We start from the raw sequence: 27958 nt of genomic DNA on the forward strand, positions 1-27958 counted from the left end.
CCTCAAGTTGTGCCAGGGATATCAGGTGGGATATCAGGGGAAATTTCTTCACTGAAAGAGTGGTCAGGCACTGGCACAGGCTGCCCAGGGCAGTGGTGGAGTCACCATCCCTGGAAATGTTCAAAAACGTACAGATGTGGCACTTGGGGACAGGGGTTAGTGGTGGGGGAATGGTTGGGCTCGATGACCTCAGAGAGCTCTTCCAACGCTCCTGATTCCCTGGTTCTGTGGGGAACTCGCGAACTAAAGGCAAAAAAAAAGAGAAATAAAGAGAGGGGGGAGGGAAAATCCTGACAGACACTGGCAGCTGCCCTTCATCCCTCACTCGAAAAAGAGAATTCCAGGCCCCTTGGCCTTGGAGGGGCAGCGGGGGCAGCGCCGTGGCCACGGGGGCAGTGGGGGGACGGAGTGGGGTCTGTGCGTGTGTGTGTGTGTGGAGGGGGGAACGAGAACCCAGCAAATTGCCTTTTCCTATAATTTGATTAAATGGCGGGAGCTGGGCCGGGGAGCCGAGGGAAGGAGGCCTAAAGAGCCCCGCGCCATCTGCCAGGGGCTGGCGCCCGGCCAGCGCCAGAGGCAGCTGCGCCGCAGCGGCGCGGGGGGGCCGCCGGCCCCAACAGCCATTTCCTACATCCCCGCTGGAAACCGGGAGAGCAAAATCGCAGGGATGGAGGGGGCAAGGGGGGGCAAAGCAAGGGGGAGGCAAAGCAGAGGGGAGTTCGCCTTGTTGCTCCCCCATCCTGGACACCCCCACACCCCCCATCTCCTGTTGGAGCCAAATTTCACCACAGTTCTGGCCCTGACCACTCCAAATTTTTTGTTTCGCTGCTCGGCACAGGGGAGGCCGTGAAAAGCCGACTCCATCCCTCGCTGCTCCATCCCTCACTGCCCCAAGCCCCTCCGTGCGGGCACGGCGGCCGAGCCGGGGCTGAGCCGGCGGCCAAGTGCTGCAGGAAACAGTAAATCAGGGCCAGGTCCCCGTTCCCCAGCCCTTCCCCAGCCCCTGGCCCCAGCCCTCAGCCGGCGGCCTCGGGGACCTCCAGGTGAGGTCATTTCCTCCGGTTAAAATTGCCAGCGCGGCGAGAGCCGCTCGAAAAGCCCCAGCGCTGGGATCCGCAGCGCTTTGTGGTGTTGGGTTGTTTTCCCCTCCCTGTTTTTCTTGCTCAAACGCAGGAGCTGGGGTGGGACTTCGGGCAGACTGAGGCTAAACAGAGCAGTGACCAGACTGGGAATTCGCAGGCTGGAGCAGCTCCCCGGCACCGCGCTCGCTGCGGCAACAAAATCCTGCAGGAACCGACTTGCACAAAATCCCTCCCCGGGTTCCTGTGGCTCAGCAGCTGATGTGCAGCAGGGCCTGGGGGGCCCCATCCAGCCCTGGGGTCCTGTGCCTGGACACACCAGCCTGTGGTCAGGAGCTCCAGAGCTGCAGGGAGGCTCCAAGGGGCTTCGTGCCCTGAGGGCAACCTATTGCCTGGAATCATGGAATGGTTTGGGTTGGAAGGGACCTTAAAGCTCATCTCATTCCACTCTCCCTGCCATGGGCAGGGACACCTTCCACTAGAACAGGCTGCTGCTTTGATCCAACCTGGCCTTGGACACTTCCAGGGATGGGGCAGCCACAGCTTCTCTGGGAAACCTGGGACAGCCCCTCCCCACCCTACAGCCAACAAGTCCTTCCCAATATCCCAGCTAAATCTGCCTTCCTTCAGCTTAAAGCCATTCCCCCTTGCCCTGTCCCTCCATCCCTTGTCTCAAGTCCCTCTCCAGCTCTCCTGGAGCCCCTTTAGGCCCTGCAAGGGGCTCTCAGGTCTCCCTGGAGCCTTCTCTTCTCCAGGTGAACCCCCTCAGCTCTCCCAGCCTGACTCCAGAGCAGAGGGGCTCCAGCCCTGGAGCATCTCCGTGGCCTCCTCGGGATGCGAGCACTGAGCCCAAAGGCTGCAGGTTACCAGAACAGGTCTCTCTGTGCCCATCCCTGCCTGGCATCGCCCCTCACATTCCCCTTGAACCACCTCACGCCGCCGGTGCCTCTCAGTGCCTTTGGCATCATCACTCCCCCTCCAGCCACCCCCGACCCTTCCAGCCGCTGACCTCGGCGAGTTTTCAAAGCAGCTCGGGAATTACAGATTAAAGTGCTTCATTTTAATAAGATGCTGATTAACCTATTTATTTTGCACGGGGTCCAGTGATAACACGGGGCGGGCTCCTGCACGGGCGAGTCAGACAAGAAAGAGCCTTTGATCCGCTGCCTTTGAGGCCACTCCTTCTGCTTCACACTTCTCCCGCCGCCTCGGCACGGATTTCTCTCCCCAGGTGTGGAAGTTCAAAAACAAACCAGGAAGCCGGAGCTCACGGCAAAGGGAGGGTGAGGGAAAGAGGCGGCACCAGAAATCAGAGCTTTGGCATCAAGGGGCAGCCGAGGTGCCAGCCAGGGCAAGGAGGGAGATTTATGGGGGAGACGTGAGGAGGAAATTCACCCTCATGCGTGGTGAGGGTTAGGGTTAAGGTTGCCCAGAGCAGCTGTAGCTGCCCCATCCCTGGAAGTGTCCAAGGCCGGGTTGGACGGGGCTTGGAGCAACCTGGGTTAGTGGAAGGTGTCCCTGCCCATGGCAGGGGGTGGCACTGGATGGGCTTTAAGGTCCCTTCCAACCCAAACCATCCTATAAAAGGCCACCGTGCAGGTGTCGGCTCAGACACAGGGAAGGGGCTGGGTTTTGGCAAATGCCAAGTGGCTTTTCCTGTGGGAATCGGGGCCCTCCCGGGCAGCAGGATGGGTCCAGTCCCGGCACTTTGAAATCCGAGGCCAATAAAGGCCATTTGTCGGGAGTGATGTTTTCCCCACATGTCGTCTGGGCTTTAAAAGCTCCACATTTCACACAGAAACTCGAGGCAGTGACACGGACTCTGCTCTGAGCAGGTTTTCCCTGGTAAAACACAGACCTTGGGGCAACTTGGCCCGGCTCACTGGAGCTGGTTTCTGCACCATGCGGATCCACACGGACCCTTCAACACCCTCCAGACTGTGAGCCCAACCTGGCAAGCCCTCAGTGCCCTCCTGCCCCTCCATCCTCCCAAACCAGCATCTCGGGGTGCAATTCCAAAGGCAGAGCCTGTGCTGGAGGTTACAGCTCTGCGCCAGCAGCCAGGGAATGCAAGTGGATGGATTTCCTGCATGGATGGGGGTGTTCCCTGGGGAATGGGGGAGCACTGCACCAGCACCAGCTTTGGCAGAGAGTGACAGGACACACCTGGGCAAGGGCACAGCCCCAGCCTGGGGACAGAGCCCATGGGATAGAGCTCTGGGGACAGAGCCCTGGGGATGCAGCCCTGGGGACAGAGCCCTGGGACAGAGCCTGGGGACAGAGCCATCCTGTCCCCCTCCAAGCACGCAAATGCTCCAGCCAGGAATGCAGCCTGGGCCGCCAGACAGCTCCCGTATTCCTGCAGGAACCCTCCAGCCCACTCCAATTAGCTTTCCTGGAGATCCCATTACTTGCAGCCACAAAGACATTGTTCAGTCTATTCCCCTGGAACAGCCGCGGGAGCAGGGAGAGCGTATTCCTCGTATTCCTGCAGGCTGCTCAGCTTTCCCAGAGCGCGGCCCGGGCAGTGCACACCTGGAGGGGGCTCAGCTGCCCTGCCCCGCTCCAACTGCGCTGGTTTCCCTTCTGGAGTGAAATCCGACCCCTCGAGGATCGCGTTTCACTCGCGACATAACGTCAAACACAGCAGAGGCCGCAGGGCAGGAGGCCACAGCTCCGGCTGGGGAGGTGCCCCCGCACCGGGAATGCTGCGGCTCCTTCCCTAAGGAGCTCTCCCCCGCATCACTTCCCAGTTCTCCTGCTTTGGGAGCTGGGAAAACCCTTCCCCACGCTGCTAAAATCCAAACCCTCGATGTTTGGGGTTGCAGGACCCTGGCAGCTCCCAGGATTGGGATAATTCCCGAGGGAGGGAGGAGACACCTGCGGGGAACGCGCTGCCGCCACTTACCGAGGAGGGGAGTCCAGGAGGCACCTTCCGAACCTTTTTGGGCTGTCCATCTGGGTTAGGGGAGAGAAGAGAGGGTCTAAGTTTTGAAGGTGCTTAGTGGGAGGGAAAACCAGCTACACCAAAAGTCTCTAGGGTTGGAAGCTGCAGGTACAGACAGGGCTCAGATCCCAAGGAAGCATCAACGGTGAAAATGTCCGAGGATGAACCTCTCCAAATCTCATCTACACCTTTTGGGGGCAGGTTTCACCCACAGACAGAGATCCCAGGGCAGCAAGAGGTGTCACCCCATGGAGAAGGGCTCCTTGGGAGAGAACGAGCCCATAAATATAATAATATTTAATGTTATAAACCCTCGTTGGGGTTTTTTTGGGAAACAATTTAACTTGAAGTGGGTCTGTGGAGAAAAGGAACATGTGCAGGGCTGGGTTGTATTTTCATTTCTCCTTACATAAGGATATACTTGGGAAAGCTCCACTGCTGCAGGAGGCAGGGATGTGCTTCCCAGGACCAGCTCCCAGCACATCCCTCCAGGTCCAGCTCTGGAGGGGGACAGTTCAGGGACATGGTGGGGAAACAATCATCAGTGGCTCAAGGGGAAGCACAACCAGTGCTTCTGATATTTTAATTTGATATTTTCTTAATTTCTATATTTAATATTATTATTTCTCATAATTATTATTTATTATTTTTCATAATTAAGGTCATTATTTGTCATAATTAAGGAAGGCTGTGGCTGGGGGGGGGCAGGGTGCTAACACAGCAAGGGACTCTGCTGGGATGTTTCTCTGGAGGAGAAATTCATCCCACAGAACACAGAAGAATCATTTTCCAGGCTGAAAATGGGTGGGGACTGCCTTTTTCTGAAAAGCACATCACACAGGGTTCACTTCTGGTTTCGTTTGTTGGGGAAAGCCCAAAAGAGCAGCAGGAAAGTGATTCTGGAGGGTGCAGGGGAACTGTGACAAGAAACACAACTTCTGGGGAACTGGAGCTTGTCTTCCCTCCAAAGTTAAACTCACACCTGAGCTCAGCCTTTGCTAAAAGCAAAATGGTTTATTCCCAGGTAGATCCAGACATGGGAAGCCCTGCTTGGATACTCTGGAGCAGGCAGGGAGAGAGTGAACATTCTCTGTGTCCCAGGGTGCAGCTCCCATGTCCTGGCAGAGTGTCTGGACCTCATGAACTCTGTTCCTGGGCTCCAGGGAGGGCCACTGGCCATAAAAACAGAATGCCAAGGCATTCCAAGGTTTTCCAGCAATGACTAGTGATGTGCAATGTGGCTGGAGGTGTTTTGAGAAGAACCTCGAGCTGTTTGCTGCTTTCAGCTAATCTGACATTTTCCAGGGAGAAGGGAATTCTACCTGGTTCTGAGCCCTTTATTTTTTTAAAGTTAGACACCTCTATACAGATATATGGAGATATTTCTATGCATTCCCCTCCCTCAAAAAACCAAATGCCAAATTCATGCCAGATACACACACGTGGCAACATCAGTTTGTCATCCTCAACACTGCTGTTCTCATTCCCAGCCTCAGTTCCTCATTCCCAAAGGCAGATCCCACCCTGCCCTCAGGGTGACATCCCTGAGGTTCCCTCAAGCTGTGGCACCCGGGGGTGGCACGTGGGGACTCACCAATGCTGCTCTCAGCACCTCTCCTGCGAGGATTGTTGGGGTAAGAGAAATACTGGGACCCCCCTTTGCCCCCCGTGGGGGAAAGTGTGCTGGGGCTGGCGATTCCCATCTCGCTGGGCAGGAACCCGGCCTGAAAACAAGGAGAGAGAGAAGCCCTTCCATGGAATTACGCTGGAAAAACGACTCGCTGGGAGAGAACAGAGCTGCTTTGAGACACCTTCCCACCAACTCGGCTGAGGGGAAAAATAAACACGAGCCAGAAGGGGCCAGAAGGGAAAACAAACCCGTAAATATGGGGGTGGAGGTATGGGGTAGGTGTGGAGGAACAAGAGGGTCTTTCAGCTTCTGTTTTCCTGCAGGACCCCAGCAAGGAACCCCTGTGAGCCAAGGAGGAAAACCAGCAGGTGCCATCATGGGGAGCATCGTGGTCCCAGCTCACCTGCTGCCCAGGAGGGCGGGATAAGCCAATTCTGTTTGTTTGGGAAAGCCCAAAATAGCAGCAGGAAAGTGATTCTGGAGGGTGCAGGAGAACTGTGACAAGAAACACAACTTCTGGGGAACTGGAGCTTGTCTTCCCTCCAAAGTTAAACTCACACCTGAGCTCAGCCTTTGGCAAAAGCAAAGTGGTTTATTCCCAGGTAGATCCAGACACGGGCCCTGGGAACAAGCTGCTGCTGCTGCTTGGGGTGGTTTTCTCTTGTGTTTTATCAGAGAAAAGCCAAATCCCTCTTTCTAAAACCAGAAAACTCCTCCCCTGTGTTTATCCCAGTTGACCTTGGGCACGCTGGGAAGCAGCTCAGAGCTGGGGGAGCTGGAGCCCAGGGTGCTCTCTCCCTCTTGGGATGGAGCAATCCTGCCTTTCCTCCAGCCCCCCCTCACCTCAGGAGGAAGTTCAGTGTATTTATATGGAATTGCACAGGGCTGGCAAAGGGCCTTCAAGTCCCAAAAGCTCGGCTTTGACCCATCTTCCGAGGGCAACACAGGGAAATAAAGGAGGATTTCAGGCTTTTGAGAAACTGGAAAGAAAAACCTCTGCTTTCAAACTCCGTCTCCTCCAGAAAGGGGTCAGGGAGGGAAAGAGGAGCTCGTGTGTTCACAGCTGGTGACATTCCTGCAATCTGTTCCAGCGCTCAGGTTACCGTCACACCGGACCTGCTCCGCCAAGGAAAGCAGCCCAGAGGGATCCCGGGAGCTGCTGCCCAGCTCCTCCCATGGGCATCTCTGGGATTTTTAAGGCCATTTCCCAGAGAAAGGGGTTTTCTTCCCATTCCCTCTCCCTCAAGATGCCTCTGGAGATGGTTCAGAGTTAAACAAGGAGGAAGCCACGGCTCTGCCTCGGAGCAGAGTGTTTTTGGGAAGAACCTGCTCCCCCAGATGCCAGGGCATCTCCACCAGAACATTTTTCATCTTTTCAAAAATAATAAAAAAAAAAGGTCAACCCTCCCCTCACTCCCCCAAAGGTCAACCCTCTCCTCACTCCCCCAAACGGGAGCCAGAAGCAACAACTGCTCTGGGGGTCACAGCTGGCTCCGTTCGCCTCCCCAGCCCCACACAAGGGGGTTTTGTCTCCCCCCTCACATCAAATGGGATCTGCCACCCGATCCAGAGCCCTGCAGCACCATTCCCCCCCCCCATTTCTGTTACCTTATATCTCCCCTCCTCCACGAGAGCCCAGCAAAACCATCACATCCAAAAGCAACACTTGGCACCGGGCCCGGTTTTGTTTGAGCAGCTTCAGTGGTAAATGAAATCCACTCTGGCACAGCCAGCACAGCTGCTCCAGCAAAGGAAACATCCTCACTTCAGAGAGGAGGAAATTATGACCAATTTGTGTAAAATTAAAACATGTAATGTGTGCGTGTGTGTACACGGATAAAATAAGAGCTGTCCGGCCAAAAGCTCCTCCCGTGGATCCAATGGTGGGACTGTTTCCCCGGAGCCACTCTGGGCACTTGGAGCAACACATCAAAGCAGAGGTGCTTGCTCCTTCCCCAAAAACTATTTCTGGATGCTGGTGGCAGCAGGGAAGATTATCCCAGGGCTGCTGGACCGTGTTCCCGGGCTTGGATTTACGCCTGTGGTATTTCCCACAGGAAGAGAGTCCTTCCCCCCAGCACAGCCCGGGGGTTCACATGGGGTGACCCGACGGGGCTGTGGCTGCAAGAGGCGGCTCTGCCACCGTGACCCTCCTGGATTGTGGAGATCATGGAATCCCAGAACGATTCGGGTTGAAATGGACCTTAAAGCCCATCCAATTTCATCCCCTTCCACTAGCCCAGGTTGCTCCAAGCCCCATCCAACCTGGCCTTGGACACTTCCAGGGATGGGGCAGCCACAGCTGCTCTGGGAAACCTGGGACAGCCCCTCCCCACCCTCACAGCCAACAATTCCTCCGCAATATCCCACCTAAATCTGCCCTCCTTCAGCTTAAAGCCATTCCCCCTTGTCCTGTCCCTCCCTTGTCCCCAGTCCCTCTCCAGCTCTCCTGGAGCCCCTTTAGGCCCTGCAAGGGGCTCTCAGGTCTCCCTGGAGCCTTCTCTTCTCCAGGTGAACCCCCCCAGCTCTCCCAGCCTGGCTCCAGAGCAGAGGGGCTCCAGCCCTTGGAGCATCTCCGTGGCCTCCTCTGGACTCACTCCAGCAGCTCCACATCCTGATGTTGGTGCCCCAGAGCTGAACACAGAACTTGGCTGTGGGTCCCCACCATAAAACACAAACACTGCCCAATAGTCACAGAAATGATGATACAACAGCACAGAAACCATCTCATGGAATCTCCCTCCCCTAAACTGGGACACAGGGTACTGGGGGATTTTTGGGTTGGAGAGGGAGAGAGAGAAAGAGCCCCAGGGCAGGCAGCAGGAGGGAGAAGATGCCTTCCTTGGCCACCCTGGCACAGGGAAAGGTGTTGCTTGGATCTGACTCACTGGAACTCCCCACCAAGACAGCGTAGCTGGGTCACGGCTGATTAAATACAAGCCAGGATTAACAATAACAAAACAAGTGAGCCTGACTGAAGAGGTTTGGAAAAGAAGTGAGAAGCTGCTACAACCAACATTTTCTAACCTCTGACAACTCTTCTGAGCCAGCAACACACGCCCGTGTGAACTCCTGACACTCCACAGAGGTTTTGGAGCAGAGCAGAGGCTTTCCAGGACCCCATGCACAGAGGTGAGATGAGAACCCCAGGCTGGTTTTATTCACAGGCTCTCACTCCTGGGAGCCAGGAAATCAAGCAAAAAAACCTCCCTGCATTTTATCATTACCTGGTTTAGTCCTGGCATCCCCGTGTCTCTTCCAAACGTGGAGTACGAGGCTCTGTCACTGCTCTTCCCTGCAGAGAGGAGAGAAGACAAGGGTTTGGGTAAGAGGAGGGGGATGTGTTTTGTGTGCCCCCAAGCACCCAAAGCAGGGAAGGGACACCAGGGGCAAAGCCTGTTTCTGTGAGGCCCCCCATGGCAGTGACAGCCTCCCAAAAAAGCTTGTGCTAAAATAGGAGTCACTTTAGGTTCAGGGGAGCGGGTCCATAAACACCGAGAGCCCGGCGCTGCAGCGGCGCGGGGAAGTGCCTGTGGCCATGGAAACTGGCAGTGTCAGCCCAGAGCCAAAAAATCCCTGCAGACACCTCACATCCAGCCAGCTGAACTTGGCAGAGGCAGGGACGGAGCAAACCAAGCGCCAGGATGAGTGACCAGACTCCACAGGCGCTTTCCAGACAACAGGAAATACAATCCCGGAGCACGAGCTCCTGCTCTGCTACAATGCACTGGTCACCTTCTCCCCCTCTCCTGCTGGAGATTCAACTTTCCAAACCCCATCCAGATCTGAAGAGCAGGGATTAATAGGAAAGCATTCCCTTCCTTGCCAAGCCCCCTCTGTTCAGTCCCACCAGGCAGACTCCTCCTGGCCCGTGGGTTCCTCACAGTTGGAGCTTTGCTGCAAACTGGGATCCACACGGGAGCAGCCCTGTGCCAGCAGCGCCCATGTGAGCTTTATAGACTGGTTTGGATTGGAAGGGACCTTAAATCCCATCCAGTTCCACCCTCTGCCATGGGCAGGGACACCTTCCACTATCCCAGGTTGCTCCAAGTCCCATCCAACCTGGCCTTGGACACTTCCAGGGATGGGGCAGCCACAGCTGCTCTGGGCAACCTGTGCCAGATGGGAAGAGAGAGGAGGCTGCTCATTTTGCAACCTTACCATGGAGGCCTTGAACTCGAGCCAGAAACTTCAGAGTGGGTTCCCCCACTGCAATCCCCAAACCCCAGAGCCCCATTCCTGACGGGAAGGTCATGGCACACCAGCACCCCCCACCCCTCACCTCCAGCAGCAGCCAGGCCCACCAGGCACTGCTGCTGTTCCCTCTCAGAGGCTTAAACGTTAAGTAAACAAAGGTCAGGATGTCAGAGGATGGATCCCCTAAATGACCTAATTTCTAAAAGAGCTTAAGGGCTGGAGCTGCCGCAGCGCCGGCCACGCTGCAGAGGACTCAGCAGGTTGTGGCATCAGGGGGGTCACAGTCACTCCTAAGGCAGAGGAAAAGCAGGGTAATGCCATGTGGGTTTGGCTGGACAGCAGCAGCCAGACCTCCCATCTGATAACACACTGCTTCTTCCACACCCTGGCTGGAGTCAGGAATCATGGAATTACTGACTGGGTTGGGTTGGAAAGGACTTTAAAGCCCATCTTGTTCCACGGCCCGGCCATGGGCAGGGACACCTTCCACCAGATCAGGTTGTTCCAACCCCCTTCCATCGGCCTCAGCCATCACCAGAGAACCTGGGCTGAACCACAGAGCTCCTGGCCATGCATGGGAAGTTTGGGCAATTCCCATCCAGGAGATGTTTAACAAGGGCAAATGCTGGATTGTGCCTCTGGGACGGGGCAGCCCTGGATGCAGGGACAGACTGGGAACGAGAGGCTGGAGAGCAACACCATGGGAAGGGACCTGGGGGTCCTGGTCAGTGGTCAGTTGGATCTGAGTCAGCAGAGTGTCCTGGCAGCCCAAAGGGCCACCGTGTCCTGGGGGGGCATCAGGCCCAGCATCGCCGGCCGGGCCAGGGAGGGGATTGTCCCACCCTGCTCTGACCTGGGGCGGCCTCACCTCGAGTCCTGGGGGCTGTTTGGGGGCCACAGTGTCAGAGGGATCTGAAGCTGTTGGAGAGTGTCCAAAGGAGGGACACAGAGATGGAGAAGGGTCTGGAGGGGAAGGGTCTGAGGAGCAGCTGAGGGCACTGGGCTGGTTCAGCTGGAGCAGAGGAGACTGAGGGGAGACTCCTCGGGGGCTGCAGCTCCTCCCGAGGGGAGGCGGAGGGGCAGGCGCTGAGCTCTGCTCTGGGACCAGGGACAGGAGCCAGGGAAGGGCTGGAGCTGTGCCAGGGGGGTTGGGATGGATCTCAGGGAAAGGTTCTTCCCCCAGAGGCTGGTTGGGCACTGCCCAGGCTCCCCAGGGCAGTGGGCACGGCCCCAAGGCTGCCAGAGCTCCAGGAGCGTTTGGACAACGCTCTGAGGGACAGGGTGGGATTGTTGGGGTGTCCTGTGCAGGGCCAGGAGTTGGACTGGATGATCCTTGTGGGTCCCTTCCCACTCAGGATATTCTGCGGTTCTCTGAACCCAGGGCCAGCTCTGCACTGCACTGCTCCAAACCCACAACTTTCTCTGGATGGCCTCTGATGCCTTCCTTGGTTAATGTGCCTGGTATCAGTGTCTCCTGCACGCTTGGATTGGTGGGAGCCTCCTGGGATGTGGGAAATTGGGAGAGGGCAGCCCCCAGCCAGCTCCAGCTCCTGCGCCCTCCATCATCACATAACAAGGGGAAAAGCAGCAAAAAGCTCAGCAGTAGAAATTCTACATTTAATTTCCTACGAAAACAAGGCAGAAAAGAGAATGGCAAACCTTTCTAGGCCGGTAACTCAGCCTATTGAAACTCAAGAAGTCCACAAGTGGGGCAAGAAGCAGCTGAACCTGCCAGCAGAAGGAGCTGTTTCTGCGGGCAGGGAGATGCCACCGGCACAGGCGGCAAACCCGGAGTCACCCTGGTCACCCCTTGGCAGCCACAGCCCAGGGCACCGGCCAGAAAAGGTGGCAAAGCCCCAGAAAGGAGGCAGGGACCAGGATGGAGGCTGGTCTTGGCAAAGAAACCCCCAGGAATCTCCCCCAATGCCATCCTGCTCCCGACGGAATTACTGAAATCCTGCAGACGGGTGTTAAGGGATCTTGTGGGAGGGGGATCAGAAGATGCTGGGAATAAATCCCTTGAAGAGGAAAGGGGTTTCCTTTGGAAATCCTCTCTGTGGGATTTACCTCTGCAAATTTTAACATGCCAAGGTGAAGCTCTGTGGAGGCACCTCGAGCAAGGTGCACCCAGAAACTGGCTGGGAGCATTCAGCACTTCCAGCTCTTCCTGGCATTCCCTTGCTGGGAGTCCTGGCATCCCCCTCCTGCCTTTGCCCCCTGCCACCCCCTTCCCCTGCCCCTTCAGCCATGCTTAACAAGCCTTTTCCCAGCCTCTCTCCTCTCCCTCTCGCAGGATCCAGCTGTGCCAGGCTCAGGGAAGCCTCCCCCAGGCCCTGCCCTCGCCCAGGGCTTCTCCAGAGAACCCCCCACGCTGTCTGTGCTGGCACCTCCCAAAGGCACATCTGCTCCTGAGCCCAGGGACGAGGTGGCACAGTCAAAACTCCTCTTTCCCGAGGTTCCCACCAGCTCTGGCAGCAACGGGGATTGGCTTTGGCACCTGGACTGTGGCAGCATTTCACCCCCACGGGAGCAAACTGCTTGTAAATGAACTTGTGGCTTTGCCATTTCTCTCCCCACTCACAGAATGTCCTGAGATGGATGGGACCCAAAGGGATCACCAGAGTCCAGCTCCTGGCCCTGCACAGGATGCCCCAAGGAAAGGTATTTAAGTGCTGCCTATAAGTTTTTCCAGCACCTGCTGGCAAACCCAGTGCCCCCACATCACCCCAGCCCTGAAACAGCCCCTGTGCAGCTCCCACCACCCACCACGTGCCTCCCCCAGCCCTGCACCGATAATTCCATTAGAGTTCCAGCCTGGGGAAAAAGGGGAGGAAAAACACAGCCAGGAATTAAAAAGGGGGAGGGGAAAAAAAAAAAAGTTAAAAACCCAGGAGCAGCAACAACCCCCCGATTAAAGCCATTGTCCAGGAAGACCCCAATCCACAGGCGCTGACAATACCCACCCGATTAGAAACACTGCTCTGAAAGGCAGCTAATTACTAGAAATAATTACTAGAAAGAAATCTGTTATGGCTTATCAGTTCCCTCACTGCTTAACCAACCCCCTCCCTGCCTGCCCCTGCTGAAGATGAATGGTAAATTGTGAAGCTGGTGATTTCAAACAGACAGAAAAGCCCTTCTCACCCTCCTCATCCTCTGGGCCAAGCTGGTTTGTCACCATGCTGTGTGCTGGCACCACCCTGGGAGAGCCAGGGACCCTCCTGTCACCTCTCCACACCCCGGGCTGGGATGCTCAGATGTCCCCAGGACGTCCTTTGTCCTCCAGGAGCAGCCCCAAGGGCTGGCACAGGACACCCCAACAATCCCACCCTGTCCCTCAGAGCGTTGTCCCAACGCTCCTGGAGCTCTGGCAGCCTTGGGGCCGTGCCCACTGCCCTGGGGAGCCTGGGCAGTGCCCCAGCACCCTCTGGGGGAAGAACCTTTCCCTGAGATCCATCCCAACCCCCCTGGCACAGCTCCAGCCCTTCCCTGGCTCCTGTCCCTGGTCCCAGAGCAGAGAGTCCAGACACTCCTCAGACCCTTCCCCAGCTCTGTGTCCCTCCTTTGGACACTTTCTAATTTACTTTCTTTTTCTTTTTTTTTTAAATTCAGGTTATCCCATCCCAGTGCAGCACAGCCCAGAGCTCCCTGCCCAGTCAGTCCTGCACACAGCTCTGGTTTTCCCCCTCCCCTCGTGGAGCTGAAGCTGTGGCAGAGACTGAAGATTCCCCTCACATTATCCCCTTCCTGAGTGCAGGAGGGGCATCACCCCCAGCTCTGGGGGAGCCCTGAGGGCAGAGAAAGGTCAGCTCTGAGAGCAGCTCCCCCAGGTCCCATGCCAGGGCAGCCCCTCCCTGCTCTGTGCTGATTTGCCTCCCAAAGCAAATCCCATCGTGCCAGACGCCGGATGTTCAACAAAAGAACATCCACGAGGCCAAATCCAACATCTCTGTGTCTGAGCTGAACACATTTCAGTGCTTTTCCTTTCAAACTGGCTTTGGATGAGGTGTGCACCCTGCAGTCCACAGGGACACCACCCCAAGCCTGGGTTGGAGCAGGGCTGCAGTGAGGAGCAGGCAGTGACCGTCCCTCTGGCTGCCAGCAACGCTGTTCCCATGCCAGGACCGCTGGGATCACTGTCTGTTTGTAGGGAATGACAGGGAACAACAGGGATTAAATCTGCCTGGCCTGTGCACCAGAGCTTTGTGGTCCCCCAGCTCTGCCCCAGGGGCTGAGCAGCCCCCTCCTCACGGCTCCAGGAGGGGACTCTGAGCAGGGGAGGAGGGCACGGGGTGGGGGGACGGCAAAGGGACCCACCAGGACAGGAACAAGGGGCAGGGCTGCAGCCTCACAGGGATTTCGGGGATGTGCTGGCAGTGCCCTACTCTGGCTGAACTCACACCCATGTTCCTTCTCTCCTGGGCCAGGCAAATCCCTCCAGCCCTGCCTTTTTTTCATGGAGTTTCTGCCCATGGAGTTTGCAAAGCCAGCTGCCGGTGCAGGGACACACCGGGAAGAACTCTGGATGAACACACATGTTCATCCCTTTGGCTCCTCTATCCAAAGGGCCACCCCACCCTGCAGCTCCCAAACCTCTCTCCTTGCCCTCTGCTCGTGTCAGATCAGTTTGAGTGGTGACACAGCTCCTGAGGGAAGGGGAGCACAGGCTGCACCCGGGATCCTCCTCGGGCACTTCACGGCCCCAGAACGCCACCAGCCTGCAGGGGCAGGTGAAATCTCCACTCTGGAAAGGACTGTTTCAAAGCTCGGGCTGGCAGGAGCTCCTCAGCCCACCAAAAGCCTGGTCAGAGAGGAGCCTCTTTTTCCATGTGGAAAACAGAGCCAAAAAAATCACCCTTCAGCTCCGTTTGCCCAACAAGTGCTGCCTGGCCAGCAGTGTCCCTGCGCCCTGGGAAGGTGCTCGCTGTCCCTAGAGCCCTTTGTCAGAAGATGGGGGGCTGCAGCCTGGCCCTGGGACATGCACTGACTCCAGGGACCCAAAATCCAGAGGACAGGGGTCCCAGGAGGAGGCCAGCACCACCAAGACTGTGCTCAGAGCCTGCAGCAGCACGGGAAGCCAAAGTCCACATTGTCTTTGGGGGGCCCTTTCAGCTCAGCCTCCATCTCTAGCTGGCCAAGCCCACCACTGCCAACACAGATCATTCATATTCCACCCAAAATGTTTCTTTCAGCAGTTCTTGATCCTTCTTGAAGAGACAGAGATCAAGTGGGAAAGAGACACAAATTCTGATTTTGGAGAACGGCTCAGATGTCTCACACACCTTTCATCCACCAAGTACCAGAACATGTTCATCCTCATCTGCTCCCTCCACCTCCTCCAATTTTCAAATTTCCTGATTCCACTCAAGTTCCCCACTGGAGTGAGGTTCCCAGCCCAGGGGGACCTTCATGGCAATCAGGGACTGGCAGCCAAAGTGACACATCTCCAAAACTCTCCCTCTCATTCTGCCACTGCTTTCACACTACTGCATGCAAAAGCACTATTTTATTTTCCTGCCTGTTCCTCTCCCCTATCCCTCAGCATCTGGCCACTTGAAAAACTTTCAGAAGCAGCTTGGAAAAGAGGAAGAGAAAATCCCCCCCGTGGTCTTCCTTGGGTCCATCCTGCTCAGCACATGAGCAGCTTTAGATTAGATTGTAGGTTTAGATTAGATATTGGGAAAAAATTCCTTGTGAGGGTGGTGAGGCCCTGGCACAGGTTGCCCAGAGAAGCTGTGACTGTCCCACCCCTGCAAGTGTCCAAGGCCAGGTTGGACAGGGCTTGGAGCAACCTGGGCTAAGGGAAGGTGTCCCTGCCCATGGCAAGGGGTGGGATGAGGTGAGCTTTAAGGCCCCTTCCCACCCAAACCATTCCATGTTTCTACAATGAAAACTTATTTATGCATTTTGGAACCTGCTCCAGGAATTGACGCTTTCCACTTTACCACACCCAACTTTAGGAACAAAAGGGACTTTGAAATGTGAGGAACCCCTTTACACCTCTGGCTGTTCCCTATTTTGGCTCTGGAGCTCCCGGTGCTGCACCCACCGCCCGGGCTGGGACCCTGCAGAGACACAGCACTCGAGCCTCGGGCACAGAGCGTGGCCACTGTCCCACAGGCCACTGATTGCCCTCAGCTCCAGGGCCAGCCACTGGAAATCACCCTCTGGGGCTGTGGAGGCTCCAGCTCCACGTGCCGGGGACCGGTCGGGCCGGCAGCTCCGCCGGGAGCGCCGGGAGTGCCGCGGCGCCTGCCAAGGACCGGGAGCCCCGGCTTTGAGAGGGAGCCAAAGGCGTCTTCCCTGTACACATCAAAGGGGAAACCTCCGTGTTCCTCCCCGGGCAGCTCCTTCTGGGCTGGAAACTCTCAAGGCTGCCTTGGCCCCAGGTGTGGGATAGGCTGGGATGGGCCCCCCCACGCACACCCCCCCAAAACCCTGCTGAGCTGCATCTCCCCTGTCCTGCTCAGAAACTTCTCCTCTGCTTCACTGACATCCTCCTGGGGCAGAAATGAGAAGGAACAACCACCCTTGCAGAGGGACGGGGGAGCTGCTCAGAAATGCTCCTCCACCCCCACACAACACACCGGCCCCCAGGGGCAACTAAACTTCGTCCCCCCAACAGCACAAGGGGTGAAAGGGGGGAGCAGAGCTGACAGTGAGCCCCTCACTCCCACCTGAGACAGAAGCAGCCACATATTGGCTGCTCCCTTCCCAGCACGACCCTGCTCTGCTCTTCCCCTTTCCCACCAGCTCTGCAGGAGGAAGGTCCTGTTGTGGGGGGGATTTTCTGTTTCAAACACCATTCCCTCTTCCCACCCCTCCTTCACACCCCGAGCGAGCCCTGTCCCAGCACTGCTCCCTCTGCACGCGCCGCAGGGTTTAACCACCCCTGCGTGGGCAAAGGTGGGGAGGACTAACCCCAATTCCTGACCTAATGCCATTAGAGCTCCCTAAGCCCTTCAGGATGGATATTTTCTGCTCTTAATCTCTCCTCCCGCCCCCGAGCTGGGAGAGGTAACTGGGTAAATGGTCACACGCATCCGGTCACGCAGGATCATCATCTCCGGCACTCGCCGGTCCCTGTGAGCTCCTCACACTGCCCAGTTGGAGCTGGGGATGGAGGAGTCAGATGGGGCTGCTGGAGCCTTTCAGGACATGGGAAGAGGCCCCTCCAAATCCCAGTGCAGCAAGGGGAGCACCTCCAGCTCTCTGCAGGGGCTGCCAGGATGGGAAGCGACACAGCCATGAGCCCCTTCCAAGTCACAGTCATGGAGTGGTTGGAAGGGACCACAGTGGGGTCACCTCCCCACTCAAGCAGGGTCATCCCAAGTCCTTAACGTTGTCCTAAATCCTTAACAATGAGTGTGTCTCCTCTCCCCCTCATTCCTGGTGCTCTCCCACCCCTGATTACCAGCTCCCAGGAGCACACTCAGCCCCCCCTGTGCCAGCACGTCAGGCACTGATCTCTGCTGCTGCCTCTGGGTGCTCCTGTGAAGCAGAGAAAAACAACCACACACACCAAACACGGCAGCTGGCACACAGGTCAGGCACTGGTGAAACCCTCTGGATCTCAGCTCCCTGGGCCACAGCTTGGAGAACACCCGGAACAGGTCTGACACAGGGAACGGCAAATGCTGCCACCACCACGGGCCAGCCTGTGCCACGTGTGCCCTGCCCTGGGGACCTGCCAGGCAGCTGGAGGGCACTTACCCACGAGTCCCGCTCCCAGGAATGGTGACGAGGAGATGCTGTTGTGGGAGGGCATGTCCCGGTGCTCGCCGTAGTGGGGGCCTTCGCCATAGCTCTGCTGGGACAACACTGAGAGTTACCAAAACACGGGGCTGGCAGGGCCCAGCCTCCCCCAGGCAGGGGCAAAGTCAAAGGCTCCTTGTAAAAAAAAAGGGGTTTTATCCTCGTGCCAAAGGAGAGTTGGGCAGTGCAGCCACGAGGATGTGGTGCTGGGAGGGGATATGGCACCATGGTTTGCCCCAGGCTGGCAGCTCTCAGGCAGTTTGGCACCCACCAGGTGAGAGCCAGGCAGGCCCTGCCCGAGCCAGGGGGGCCAAGGGGCTAGGAAAAGGCTGGATAAACATAAATATGATTTTTTTAACGTATTTATATAAATATATAAATTCTAAATATATAAATGAGAGCCGACAGCACAGCGACAGCTCCGCTGCCGACCAAAGGGAAGGGAAAGGTGCCATTGCAAAAATGAATCACACAAACCCATTAAAACATGAGCACCTGCCAAAATAACACTGTTTCCACTAAGTTCATGTCTTTCCTCTCTTCTCCTCCCCAGGTCCAAGTCATGAGCTGTTGCAGCCTCGATTCCTTCCCTGCAAAACCCTTCCCATGTTCTCCATCCCCACTAAGGCCACTTTGGCTGGATGATGTGGTGGATCCCCTTGGTCTCCCTTGAGTGGTGGGTGCCCAGAAAGCTTTGTCACCAGGTGAAAAACCTCAGCCCACTCAATCGTGACCCCATCTGGGGACCTGTCCCACCCCTACCCAGGAACACCCCTCTCCCACACCAACACTGGGTGTGCAGGGAGGGGAGATGCCTGAGCAGCCATGGGAGACCACCCCAGCGTGGGTCTGGGGGAGGGTTTTGGAGGAGAAACCTTCTCCAGGCAGCAAAGCCTGGGGAGATGGGGATGGGAGGCCCCTCTCCCTGCTGTCACCCCCACAGGGTTCACAGAACCCACGTCCAAAATGGGGCAAGAGAAGCAGTTCCAGGGTTAGAGCCCATGCTCTGGAAGGCCTGGGAAAGCCCCCGTTTGTTTGGGTTGGAGTTTGCTGTTTGTGCTTTGTCCTTACCCTTCCTTGGTCAAACGCGGAGCTGTTTTGATCTCCCGTTCCCCAGGAACCTGATCCCGGTCTTTCATCCAAGCCTACCGAAAAACAGGAAGAACAAAGGTTACTCTTTGCTTTATCAGCAAAGCCTCAAAGGTGTTCTCGTAAAATTAACTCTTCCTTCTACAAACAAAACAATATTTTCATTAATAAACCACTTCCACTTGGCGTGACTGAGCCTCCCCTCTCCCTCCTCACCTTCCCACTCCTGCTGGGATTTATTCCACAAACTTCAAAGCAAATCCCACCACAGCCTGGAAATGTTTCAAAACACGGGACAGTGGGAAGAGGAGAAACAAGTATTTTAACTCCTTTATTCCAGAGAGCACCCATCAACCTCTTCCCCCCACAGACTGAAGGTGAAGAGGACTGTGAGTCAAAAACATCCCAGTGCTCCAGCAGGACCTGATTTTTGTCCATGGAGCTACAAGGTCATGGTGTCCAGGTGTGATGTCAGCAGGGGCCCATCAGAGCACACTCCTGCTTATCTCAGCTTTAGCCCTCCAAGCACATCCCTGGCAAAAGGGGATCTCACCCAGATGGCAAAGGACCAACCAGGAGGGTTTTGCAATGAGCCTGCACAGCCCGTGGGGGGAAATGAGCTCCTTTCATCCCCTGCCAGGTCCACCCAGGCTGCAGCTCTTGGGCCCACGAGGCACCCCAGGGAGCCAGAGAGTCATGGAATGGTGTGGGTTGGAAGGGACCTCAAAGCTCATCTCATCCCACCCCTTGCCATGGGCAGGGACACCTTCCACTAGCCCAGGTGGCTCCAAGCCCTGTCCAAGCTGGCCTTGGACACTTCCAGGGATGGGGCAGCCACAACTTCTCTGGGCAACCTGTGCCAGGGCCTCACCACCCTCACAGGGAGGAATTGCTTCCCAATGTCCCATCTAACCCTGTCCTCTGGCAGTGGGAATCCATTCCCCCTTGTCCTATCTCTTTAGGCTCTTGTCCAACGTCCCTCTCCAGCTCTCCTGGATCCCCTTCAGGGGCATTGCATAAGCAAAGCTCCTGAAGTTCCAGCTGATACCACGACTGCACAGAATGAGCATTCCCTGGAAAACAGCCTCAACCTGACTGGGCAGCAGCATTTCTGACTGTGCTGCTCTGGTGGGTGACCAGGGGTTTAAAGGCTCGAGGGGTTAAATCCAGGGATTTGAGAGGGGGCTGGGCAGGGTGGGGGCATCATCTCTGGAGATGCTGCACGGACACCAGCAAGGAGAAATCCCAGCCCCTGGGAGGCTGAGCAGCGTGGATGGCACTGGCTGGAGCCATGAAACACGGGAACCCCAACCCCACACAGGGGTTCGTGGCCACGCTCGTCATGGAGCGACACGAGGCACCCCCGGCAGCATCCAGGATCACCCCGGGACAACACTGGGGTCCTGGGGGCTCTCCCTGGGCTGGCCCTTCCAAAAGCCAAAGTGCCAGCAGGGATGGCCCTCCCAGGTGCCCCAGGATGCTCTGCTGGGAGCAGAGAGCTGCCTGCAGCAGTGGGGACAGCGGGGTGGGGAGTGTGTGGGAGCAAGGACATGGGGGCAGGGGCAGGGGGACAGGGCTCACTCCCATTCCAGCTTGGCAAAGCTGATTATTATGGCAAACATGCCACGGATTTGTCTCCTCCGCTCCCCTCACTGTTCATTTAACCAGAAACTTCTTTCAAATTACATCCTTCTATTTCGGTGCCTTTGTGTTAATCATTTCCCCAGAGAATTGGTGTTTAATTGCTGTCTAATTTGCATAATTATGCATATTAATCTCCACACCTAATGAATATTCATAATTCTCATTTAGATTTTGTTTTCTAATCAAAAATTTCCAATGTGATTACTGTGCAGAGCAGGGATAAGCCTCTAATAATACCTTGGATACTGGGGAGAATTACTGCCAATTCTCCCACCTCCTACTTCCTAGAATAAACTTTTGCTTTGCTAATGTGTTTTTCCAAAGCAATTCATCTGCAATCCCTGCAAACCCCAGCGAGGCAGGAGGAAAAAAAATGCTCCTTGGAGTCATTTTGCTGTCACGGGTGGTTTTAAAGCTCCCCAAGGGTCAGGGGAGGCACGAGCGGGATCCGCAGGCTCGGACATCCTTGGAACACCCGTCCCTCTGTGCTGGAAGGACAAGGACTGCAGCACCACAGTCTCTGGAGAGCCCTGGGCTGCCTGGAAGCCCAGGGTGAATTCTGCCCAGCTTGTGGAGTCTCCCTCACTTGAATCATCCCCTGAGATATTCAAGAACCTTCAGCTATTCCCTTCAGACATTCCAGAACAGTCTGGACAGGACACGATCCTGTGCCACTGTGCCCTGGGATGACCCTGCTCGAGCAGGGAGGTGGGACCAGATGACCCACTGGGGTCCCTTCCAGCCTTACCCATTCTGGGATTCTGTGCCAAAATCCCTGGAAAATAAAAATAAACCTGCCAGGCTTCCCCAGGGAAGGAGGGACAGGAGACAGCGGGTGGCAGAGGTGAGGGAAGCTGAGGGGGAGGCTCACACATCCCTTAAACAAGGAGAAACCCCTGGCACAAGCTGCTCCCACCCTGTGGTGTCACCAGCATGGCAGAGAGACCCCAGAGAGGGGCCAAACCCCCCGGGTGCTCCTATGGCAGCTGCAGAGGATGAGCTGCTCTCCAGAGCGTGTCGAGGTCCTGGGCTGCCCTCTTGGCCCCTCTGTGACCACAGAGGGGGTCACAGCAAACCAACCCCTCTTTTTTAGGAAGAAATTCCTCCCTGTGAGGGTGAGGAGGCCCTGGCACAGGTTGCCCAGAGCAGCTGTGGCTGCCCCATCCCTGGAAGTGTCCAAGGCCAGGTTGGACGGGGCTTGGAGCAACCTGGGCTAGTGGAAGGTGTCCCTGCCCACGGCAGGGGGTGGGATGAGATGAGCCTTGAGGTCCCTTCCAACTCAAACCATTCTGGGATTCTGTGATTCTGTAATCCCCTAAGGACACCCAAAAGACCCCTTGTACCCTCCAAGTAGTTCCAGTGGCTGCCAAGGTGAAGTGAGGTTATCACTATCCCACCCTTGTGGCCAAGAGCATCCCATGGCTGTGGAAGCAGCCAAGGCTCCACCATCTCCAAAGGCCCCCACGCCAGCTCTTTGTCTGATGTCTCCTGGAAAATAAGGTCTCACACCTTCCCCAGGCTGCAGCCACCGGCGTGAAAGGTGCTGGCAAAAATCTCCCATCTTCAGCCTGCAGGTGTTTGAAGAATTCAGGGATTTCTGGGATGAAGCCAGGAAAAAGCAGACTGCCCGCACCCGACGTCTGGCATCTGTGCTGCACTCACTGCCAGCCTGCTCTTCCCTCCCCTTGGATTGGGAAGGATCTACAATTTGGCAGCAAATGCCCTCTGCCAGCCCTGCGAATTCCCAGTGTTTGGCCAAAGGCAGGTGCCTCTGGAAGAGCTCCCAAAGGGGGGTTTGCTCCACTCACACCACAAAGCCCCCGAACACGGGGTCACCCCCAAATTCTGTCACACCTTCCCCAGCCCAGGGCACGTGCTGGCCATGCCCACCAGCCTGCTGCTCCCCTGGGCACAGCTGGCACTGAGCAGCCAGGCTGGATGAAGATGGAGGAAGAGGAAGGAGAAGGGGAAGGAGAGGGAAGCTGGGGTGGGACGGCCACAGCTCAGGCAGCCCCGTGATGACACCCTCGGGGCTCACCCAAGGGCACCCCAGTAGCCCACCCAGACCCCTCCATCCCAGCAGCTCTGGAGGCAACTCAGGTGCCCAGGGAAGGGTCAGAAGCACCTTGGGGCACCGGGCAATGTGTTTTCTGCATCACTCATGTGCTGCCCCAGGTGAGACGGAGATCCCACGGGCATCGCCCTCGCTCCCAACAGCCTCAGCCTTGGGCACAGATCTCCTGTTAAAACACACCATCCTGGCAAAAACCATCATAATCCACGGCACCAATAGATACCATGTCCAAAGGGCCATGGAATGCTCCAAGGGCTGGAGCCCCTCTGCTCTGGAGCCAGGCTGGGAGAGCTGGGGGGGTTCACCTGGAGAAGAGAAGGATCCAGGGAGACCTGAGAGCCCCTTGCAGGGCCTAAAGGGGCTCCAGGAGAGCTGGAGAGGGACTGGGGACAAGGGATGGAGGAACAGGACAAGGGGAATGGCTTCCCAGTGCCAGAGGGCAGGGATAGATGGGATATTGGGAAGGAATTGTTGGCTGTGAGGGTGGTGAGGCCCTGGCACAGGTTTCCCAGAGAAGCTGTGGCTGCCCCATCCCTGGAAGTGTCCAAGGCCAGGTTGGATGGGGCTTGGAGCCACCTGGGCTAGTGGAAGGTGTCCCTGCCCATGGCAGGGGGGCAGGATGAGATGAGCTTTAAGATCCCTTCCAACCCAAACCATCCATGATTCCATGATTCTGTGACTGAAATCTCCCCTGGCACCGAGCCGAGTCACGTTTGCAGAGTGAGCTCCATCCCAGCACATCCCGGTGCTGGAGCACTTGGCTCTGTCACCCTCCCAGTGCTCTCCCAGTGCTCTCCCAGCGCAGGGTGTGTGAGTTTTGGAGACGCCCACGTGCCCACGCTGCTGGCAGGAGCCAACTCGATTTTAAAATAACCCCATTTCCCAGCTCCCCACGTTAAGGCACACTCTCCAATTGAGAAAAGACAAAAATAGGAGCTACCTCCTCTCACCATTAATACAGTTATTAAACCGCGCACAGATTAATTGTGCATTTTAATAACCCTGGGCATGAATATTCATAACACATTTCTTGCTCATGTTCTAATTAAAACATACTAATAGAATAAGATGTAGCTGTCAGACAGTCATTTTTTTTTTTCCCCTTACGATTTTTCTGCCGCAGCCAAGAAGAGCTGACAGACAAGAGCTGTCCCAGGCTCCAGCAGGGATAAAAATAATTTAACCACGTTGAGTCCCAGAAAAAAAAGTCCTTCGTGCAGGAACGAGCCATAGTACCAGGCTGTGAACCAGTGCCCAGTGACACAGGGCAGTGGGAGTTGTTCCCCACCCAGGAGGAATCACTTTAGTCAAGAAAACAAGAAAACACGGGCAAAGAGAGATGGGACAAGGAGGAGCTGGTTTAACCTAAAGGAGGAGAGATTTAGTTTAGATGTTAGGGAAAAATTCCTCCCTGTGAGGGTGGGGAGGCCCTGGCACAGGTTGCCCAGAGAAGCTGTGGCTACCCCATCCCTGGAAGTGTCCAAGGCCAGGTTGGACGGGGCTTGGAGCAACCTGGGCTAGTGGAAGGTGTCCCTGCCCATGGCAGGGGGTGGAACTGGATGGGCTTTAAGGCTCCTTCCAGCCCAAACCATTCCAGGATTCTGTGAGAAGGCATTAAAAGGGTGTAGGGTTTTGTGATCCATCCCACATCCCACACCCCTCCTGCTCAGTTCCTGCTCTCTGCCTTCCAGCTGCCATCCACGGGGCCCCTGGAGCCGAAAATGCCTCACCAAGAGATGCTGCTCTGGTTTCCATAAGCAGAGCTCCCAAATCCCCCTGGGCACAGGGGCTGGTCCTGCCAGCAGTGTGAGCCCTGAGGTGTTTGACAGCTCTGCAGCCCCCAGTCTGAGCACAGCACTGGGATGTGGCCTGGGAGGGAGTGTGGCTCTGGAGTCACACTGTGCTCTGAGCACCAAGCACTCCCCAGTGCCCAGCCTTGGTGCTCAGGCCAAGGTCCTGAGCTGGACAAGGTCAGGAGTGGGACTAGATGATCCTTAGGGGTCCCTTCCAATGCAGGATGTTCTAAGATTCTGTGAAAGGTCTTTCAAAACAAGTTCAACCCCCAGTGATCACTTTGTGAGCAAAGCTCCCAGAGGGTGCAGCCCTCCCTCCGGATCCGGAGCACATGCAGGGATGTGGAGCAGGACATTCTGCTCCCGAGGCTTCTCAGACACCATTTGTATGGCAAGATCCAGAGGCTTTGCTCGTAAATCCTGCACAATGGGATACCCTGAGGAGAGCACACACTGCTGCAAAGCTGTGGCCCAGCAGGCTGAAATCATGGAATGGTTTGGGTGGAAAGGGACCTTAAAGCCCATCCAGTCCCACCCCCTGCCATGGGCAGGGACACCTTCCACTAGCCCAGGTTGCTCCAAGCCCAGTCCAACCTGGCCTTGGACACTTCCAGGGATCCAGGGGCAGCCACAGCTGCTCTGGGTAACCTGTGCCAGGGCCTCACCACCCTCCCAGGGAGGAATTTCTCCCTGTGACTCGAAATGACCCAAAGGCACCTCGTTTTCCCTGTCAGGAGGAGGATGCAGTGATGGGACCATCACAGGCCACAGTGGGGGACACTCTGGGGTCGCTGTGCTGCTCGAGCTGGGACTGAGTTGGGCTGAGCATCTCCCTCCCCCCACAATCTGCCAGTGTCCAAGCCCTCTCCCTAATCTGATTCCCATCAAAACCACTAGGCCAGGCTTTTTTTTTTTTTTTTTTAAATTCTAATAAAAATATTTAGGCCAAATCCCTCGCACGGCTGGAGAAGGGTCAGAGGCAACCACAGCTGCCACGAAGGTGGCATTGCCCATCTCTGAAGGTCTGCTGGCCACTCTGTGCCCGTGGCAGCAAATCCAGCTCTGCAGCAGTGCCCGTGGGTCGGGGCAGGACAGGGATGTGGCAGCAACTGGAAGTAAAAGCCCCCAGCCAGCAGCACACGATTCTTATGGAATACACTGAGAATCATGGAATGCTTCGTGTGCGGAGGGGCCCTAAAGACCATCCAGTTCCAAACCCTCTCCAAGCCCCAGGAGGATTTTGGGGAACCCTCAGAGGTGGGACAGCACGAGCCACCCCCGGGCAGGGACAGCGGTGCCACCGTGGTTTGATTTGAAGCAGAGGTGACAGAAGGCTGCTTGATAAACACTTCCAAATTAAGCGGCTTTGTGTCCTAATCGCCCTGGCGATCAGCCCCACAGCAAAATCTCTGCTAAAAGGGATTGGAAATCAATAAAATTAGTCGACTAGTAATTAGCTTTAGTCCCAGGCAAAGCAGCAAAGTTGTTTTTTTCCTGGTGAGAGAGTTGGCTCCTCGGAGCCGCCGCCGCCACTCAGCACGGAACAACCCGCCCCCGGGAGAGGCTCGGGGGTGCAGGCAGAGCCCCTGCGAGGAAAAAGGGGGTGCTGGAAGCAGCTCCCAGCTCTGCCTGTTTATTTACCAGCCCCGTCCGCCCCCAAATAGGAAAAAACAGCTGTGAGTGGAGCTGTTTACAGGACGTCGATTGTGGACTACACAATTCGGTCACTTCCTTTTCCCGGCGCACGACAAAACAATCAGAAAGAAAAGGGAAGGGGGGTAAAAAACCCACCTCAAACACCTGGAGGGCAGCACGGGGTCCCTGGCAATGCCACCCCAGAGGGCCCTGCTCATGGGGCTGCAGTGGGATGTTTTATCCCCTCCACTGCCTGGAAATTTGAGGTTGGACCCAAAGCGGTGGCGACGATGAGGAGCAGCTGCTCTGCTGCCCTGCAAGTGTCCAGGGCCAGGCTGTCCAGGAAGAGCAAGTGGGCCAAGTGGCACTGCCCTCTGTGACCAGGGACAGGAGCCAGGGAAGGGCTGGAGCTGTGCCAGGGGGGTTGGGATGGATCTCAGGGAAAGGTTCTTCCCCCAGAGGGTGCTGGGGCACTGCCCAGGCTCCCCAGGGCAGTGGGCACGGCCCCAAGGCTGCCAGAGCTCCAGGAGCGTTTGGACAACGCTCTGAGGGACAGGGGGGGATTGTTGGGGTGTCTGTGCAGGGCCAGGGGTTGGACTGGATGATCCTCATCGGTCCATCCCAACTCAGGACATTCTGGGATTCTGAAAACAGGTGCTCTGGACCCCGACAGCACAGCCCAGGCACCCCAAGGGGACACACTGACTGCACCAGACCCCACTAACACAGACCCCTGCAGGATTTCTGGAGCAGACTCTGCCTGTTTGTCTGTGTGGTGATGAATGAACCAAGAACTCCAAGCCAAGACAGGCACATCCCCTGTTCCTGGGAAGCACCTGCTGCTGCCTCCCTCCCCACCAAACACACACTCAGGGATAATTTTTGACTTAAAAAAGCTGATGCCACCACTTGGGTGATCATTAATTCCTCTGCTGAGCATCTGCTCTGGCATCTCCTGCGCCCTATTCCAGTTCAGCAGTTTCTGCACACTCAGAGATGGGTTTTAGGAAATGTTTGTGGCTGGGGAAAGATGGAAGAGGACCATGGAAAAATTATCCATTCCCCATTGGGTTTGGATATGGGATGAGTATGGAGAGAAATTAAATCCACAGTCAACACCAAAATCATAGAATCACAGAATATGGTGAGCTGGAAGGGACCCATTAGGATCATCAAGCACAACTCCTGGCCCTGCACAGGACACCCAAATTAACCAGAAAGGGGGAAAAAAAAGAGTTAAAGAACTACTTTAGTTACTCCTGGTCTTTGGAAGATGCTGCAATGTCACTGAAACTGCTCCCAAAGGACAGGGCAGGTTACAAGGCAGCCCCATTTTTGTTCTGGGGGTGCTGGTATGACATCCCAGAAACAGAATCACACAATTTCCTAAGTTGGAAGGGACCCACAAGGATCATCAAGTCCAACTCCTGTCCCTGCAAGACACCCCAACAATCCCATCCTGTGCATAAATAATAACAATAATAATATGCAATAATAAATAACAAAATAGTGCCTGGCACAGGGATGGGGAAGGCTTGGAAAAAACCAACAAAACACAACAAACAAATTCAACCATCCCTCCCTTTAGACACAAGTGTTATTTGCAGCTCCACAGGAAGGTCCCCACTGCGTTTTGGGGAGCGGTTCTACAGCAACCAAAAGAAAACTCTGCCTGCTTAAAACCATCATTGAGGAAATAAATCACCTGAGCCAGCCTTGCACAAGGACTGCCCGTGGTGCCCGTGGTGGGACAGGGCTGTACCAGGGCACAGCCACCACCAGCTGTGCCCACAGCCAAGGACTGGAGCCACAGTCCCAAGGTTGGTGACAGGGGTGAACTGTTGGGCTGTTCTCTTCCTGGAGGATGGGTCAAACTGGACAGGATTTACCAAGTTTAAAAAATGGGGATGAATGGATTGAGAGCAGCCCTGAGCAGAAGGACTTGGGGGTGTTGCTGGATGAGAAGCTCCACACGCCCTGGCCGTGTGTCCTGGAACCCAGAAACCCCCCTGCCCTGGGCTGGTCCCACAGCGTGGGCAGCAGGAGAGGGGGGGATTCTGATCCTCTGCCCCTCAGGTGAGACCCCCCTGCAGAGCTGCCTCCAGATATGGGGGA

At 56.2% G+C, this 27958-nt stretch overlaps 1 protein-coding gene across 14 annotated transcripts in view; it reads right to left on the reverse strand.

The window, feature by feature from the left end:
- Nucleotides 1-27958, reverse strand: part of TCF3 (transcription factor 3) — a 74747-nt gene that overhangs the window by 15401 nt on the left and 31388 nt on the right. For all 14 annotated transcript variants that reach the window (XR_003537541.1, XM_027705129.1, XM_027705126.1 and 11 more), the window contains 5 exons: nucleotides 18680-18753; nucleotides 17567-17660; nucleotides 8884-8951; nucleotides 5621-5750; nucleotides 3988-4037 (listed from right to left, as the gene is read on the reverse strand). Coding sequence is in view for 13 of the 14 variants with exons in the window: in XM_027705129.1 (XP_027560930.1) it covers nucleotides 3988-4037; nucleotides 5621-5750; nucleotides 8884-8951; nucleotides 17567-17660; nucleotides 18680-18753 (416 nt within the window). In the remaining variant the exon portion in view is untranslated. The remainder of the gene's footprint in view (nucleotides 1-3987; nucleotides 4038-5620; nucleotides 5751-8883; nucleotides 8952-17566; nucleotides 17661-18679; nucleotides 18754-27958) is intronic.

Source organism: Neopelma chrysocephalum, unplaced genomic scaffold (assembly GCF_003984885.1).
Source record: "Neopelma chrysocephalum unplaced genomic scaffold, ASM398488v2 Primary Assembly neopelma1_320, whole genome shotgun sequence".
NCBI lineage: Eukaryota > Metazoa > Chordata > Aves > Passeriformes > Pipridae > Neopelma > Neopelma chrysocephalum.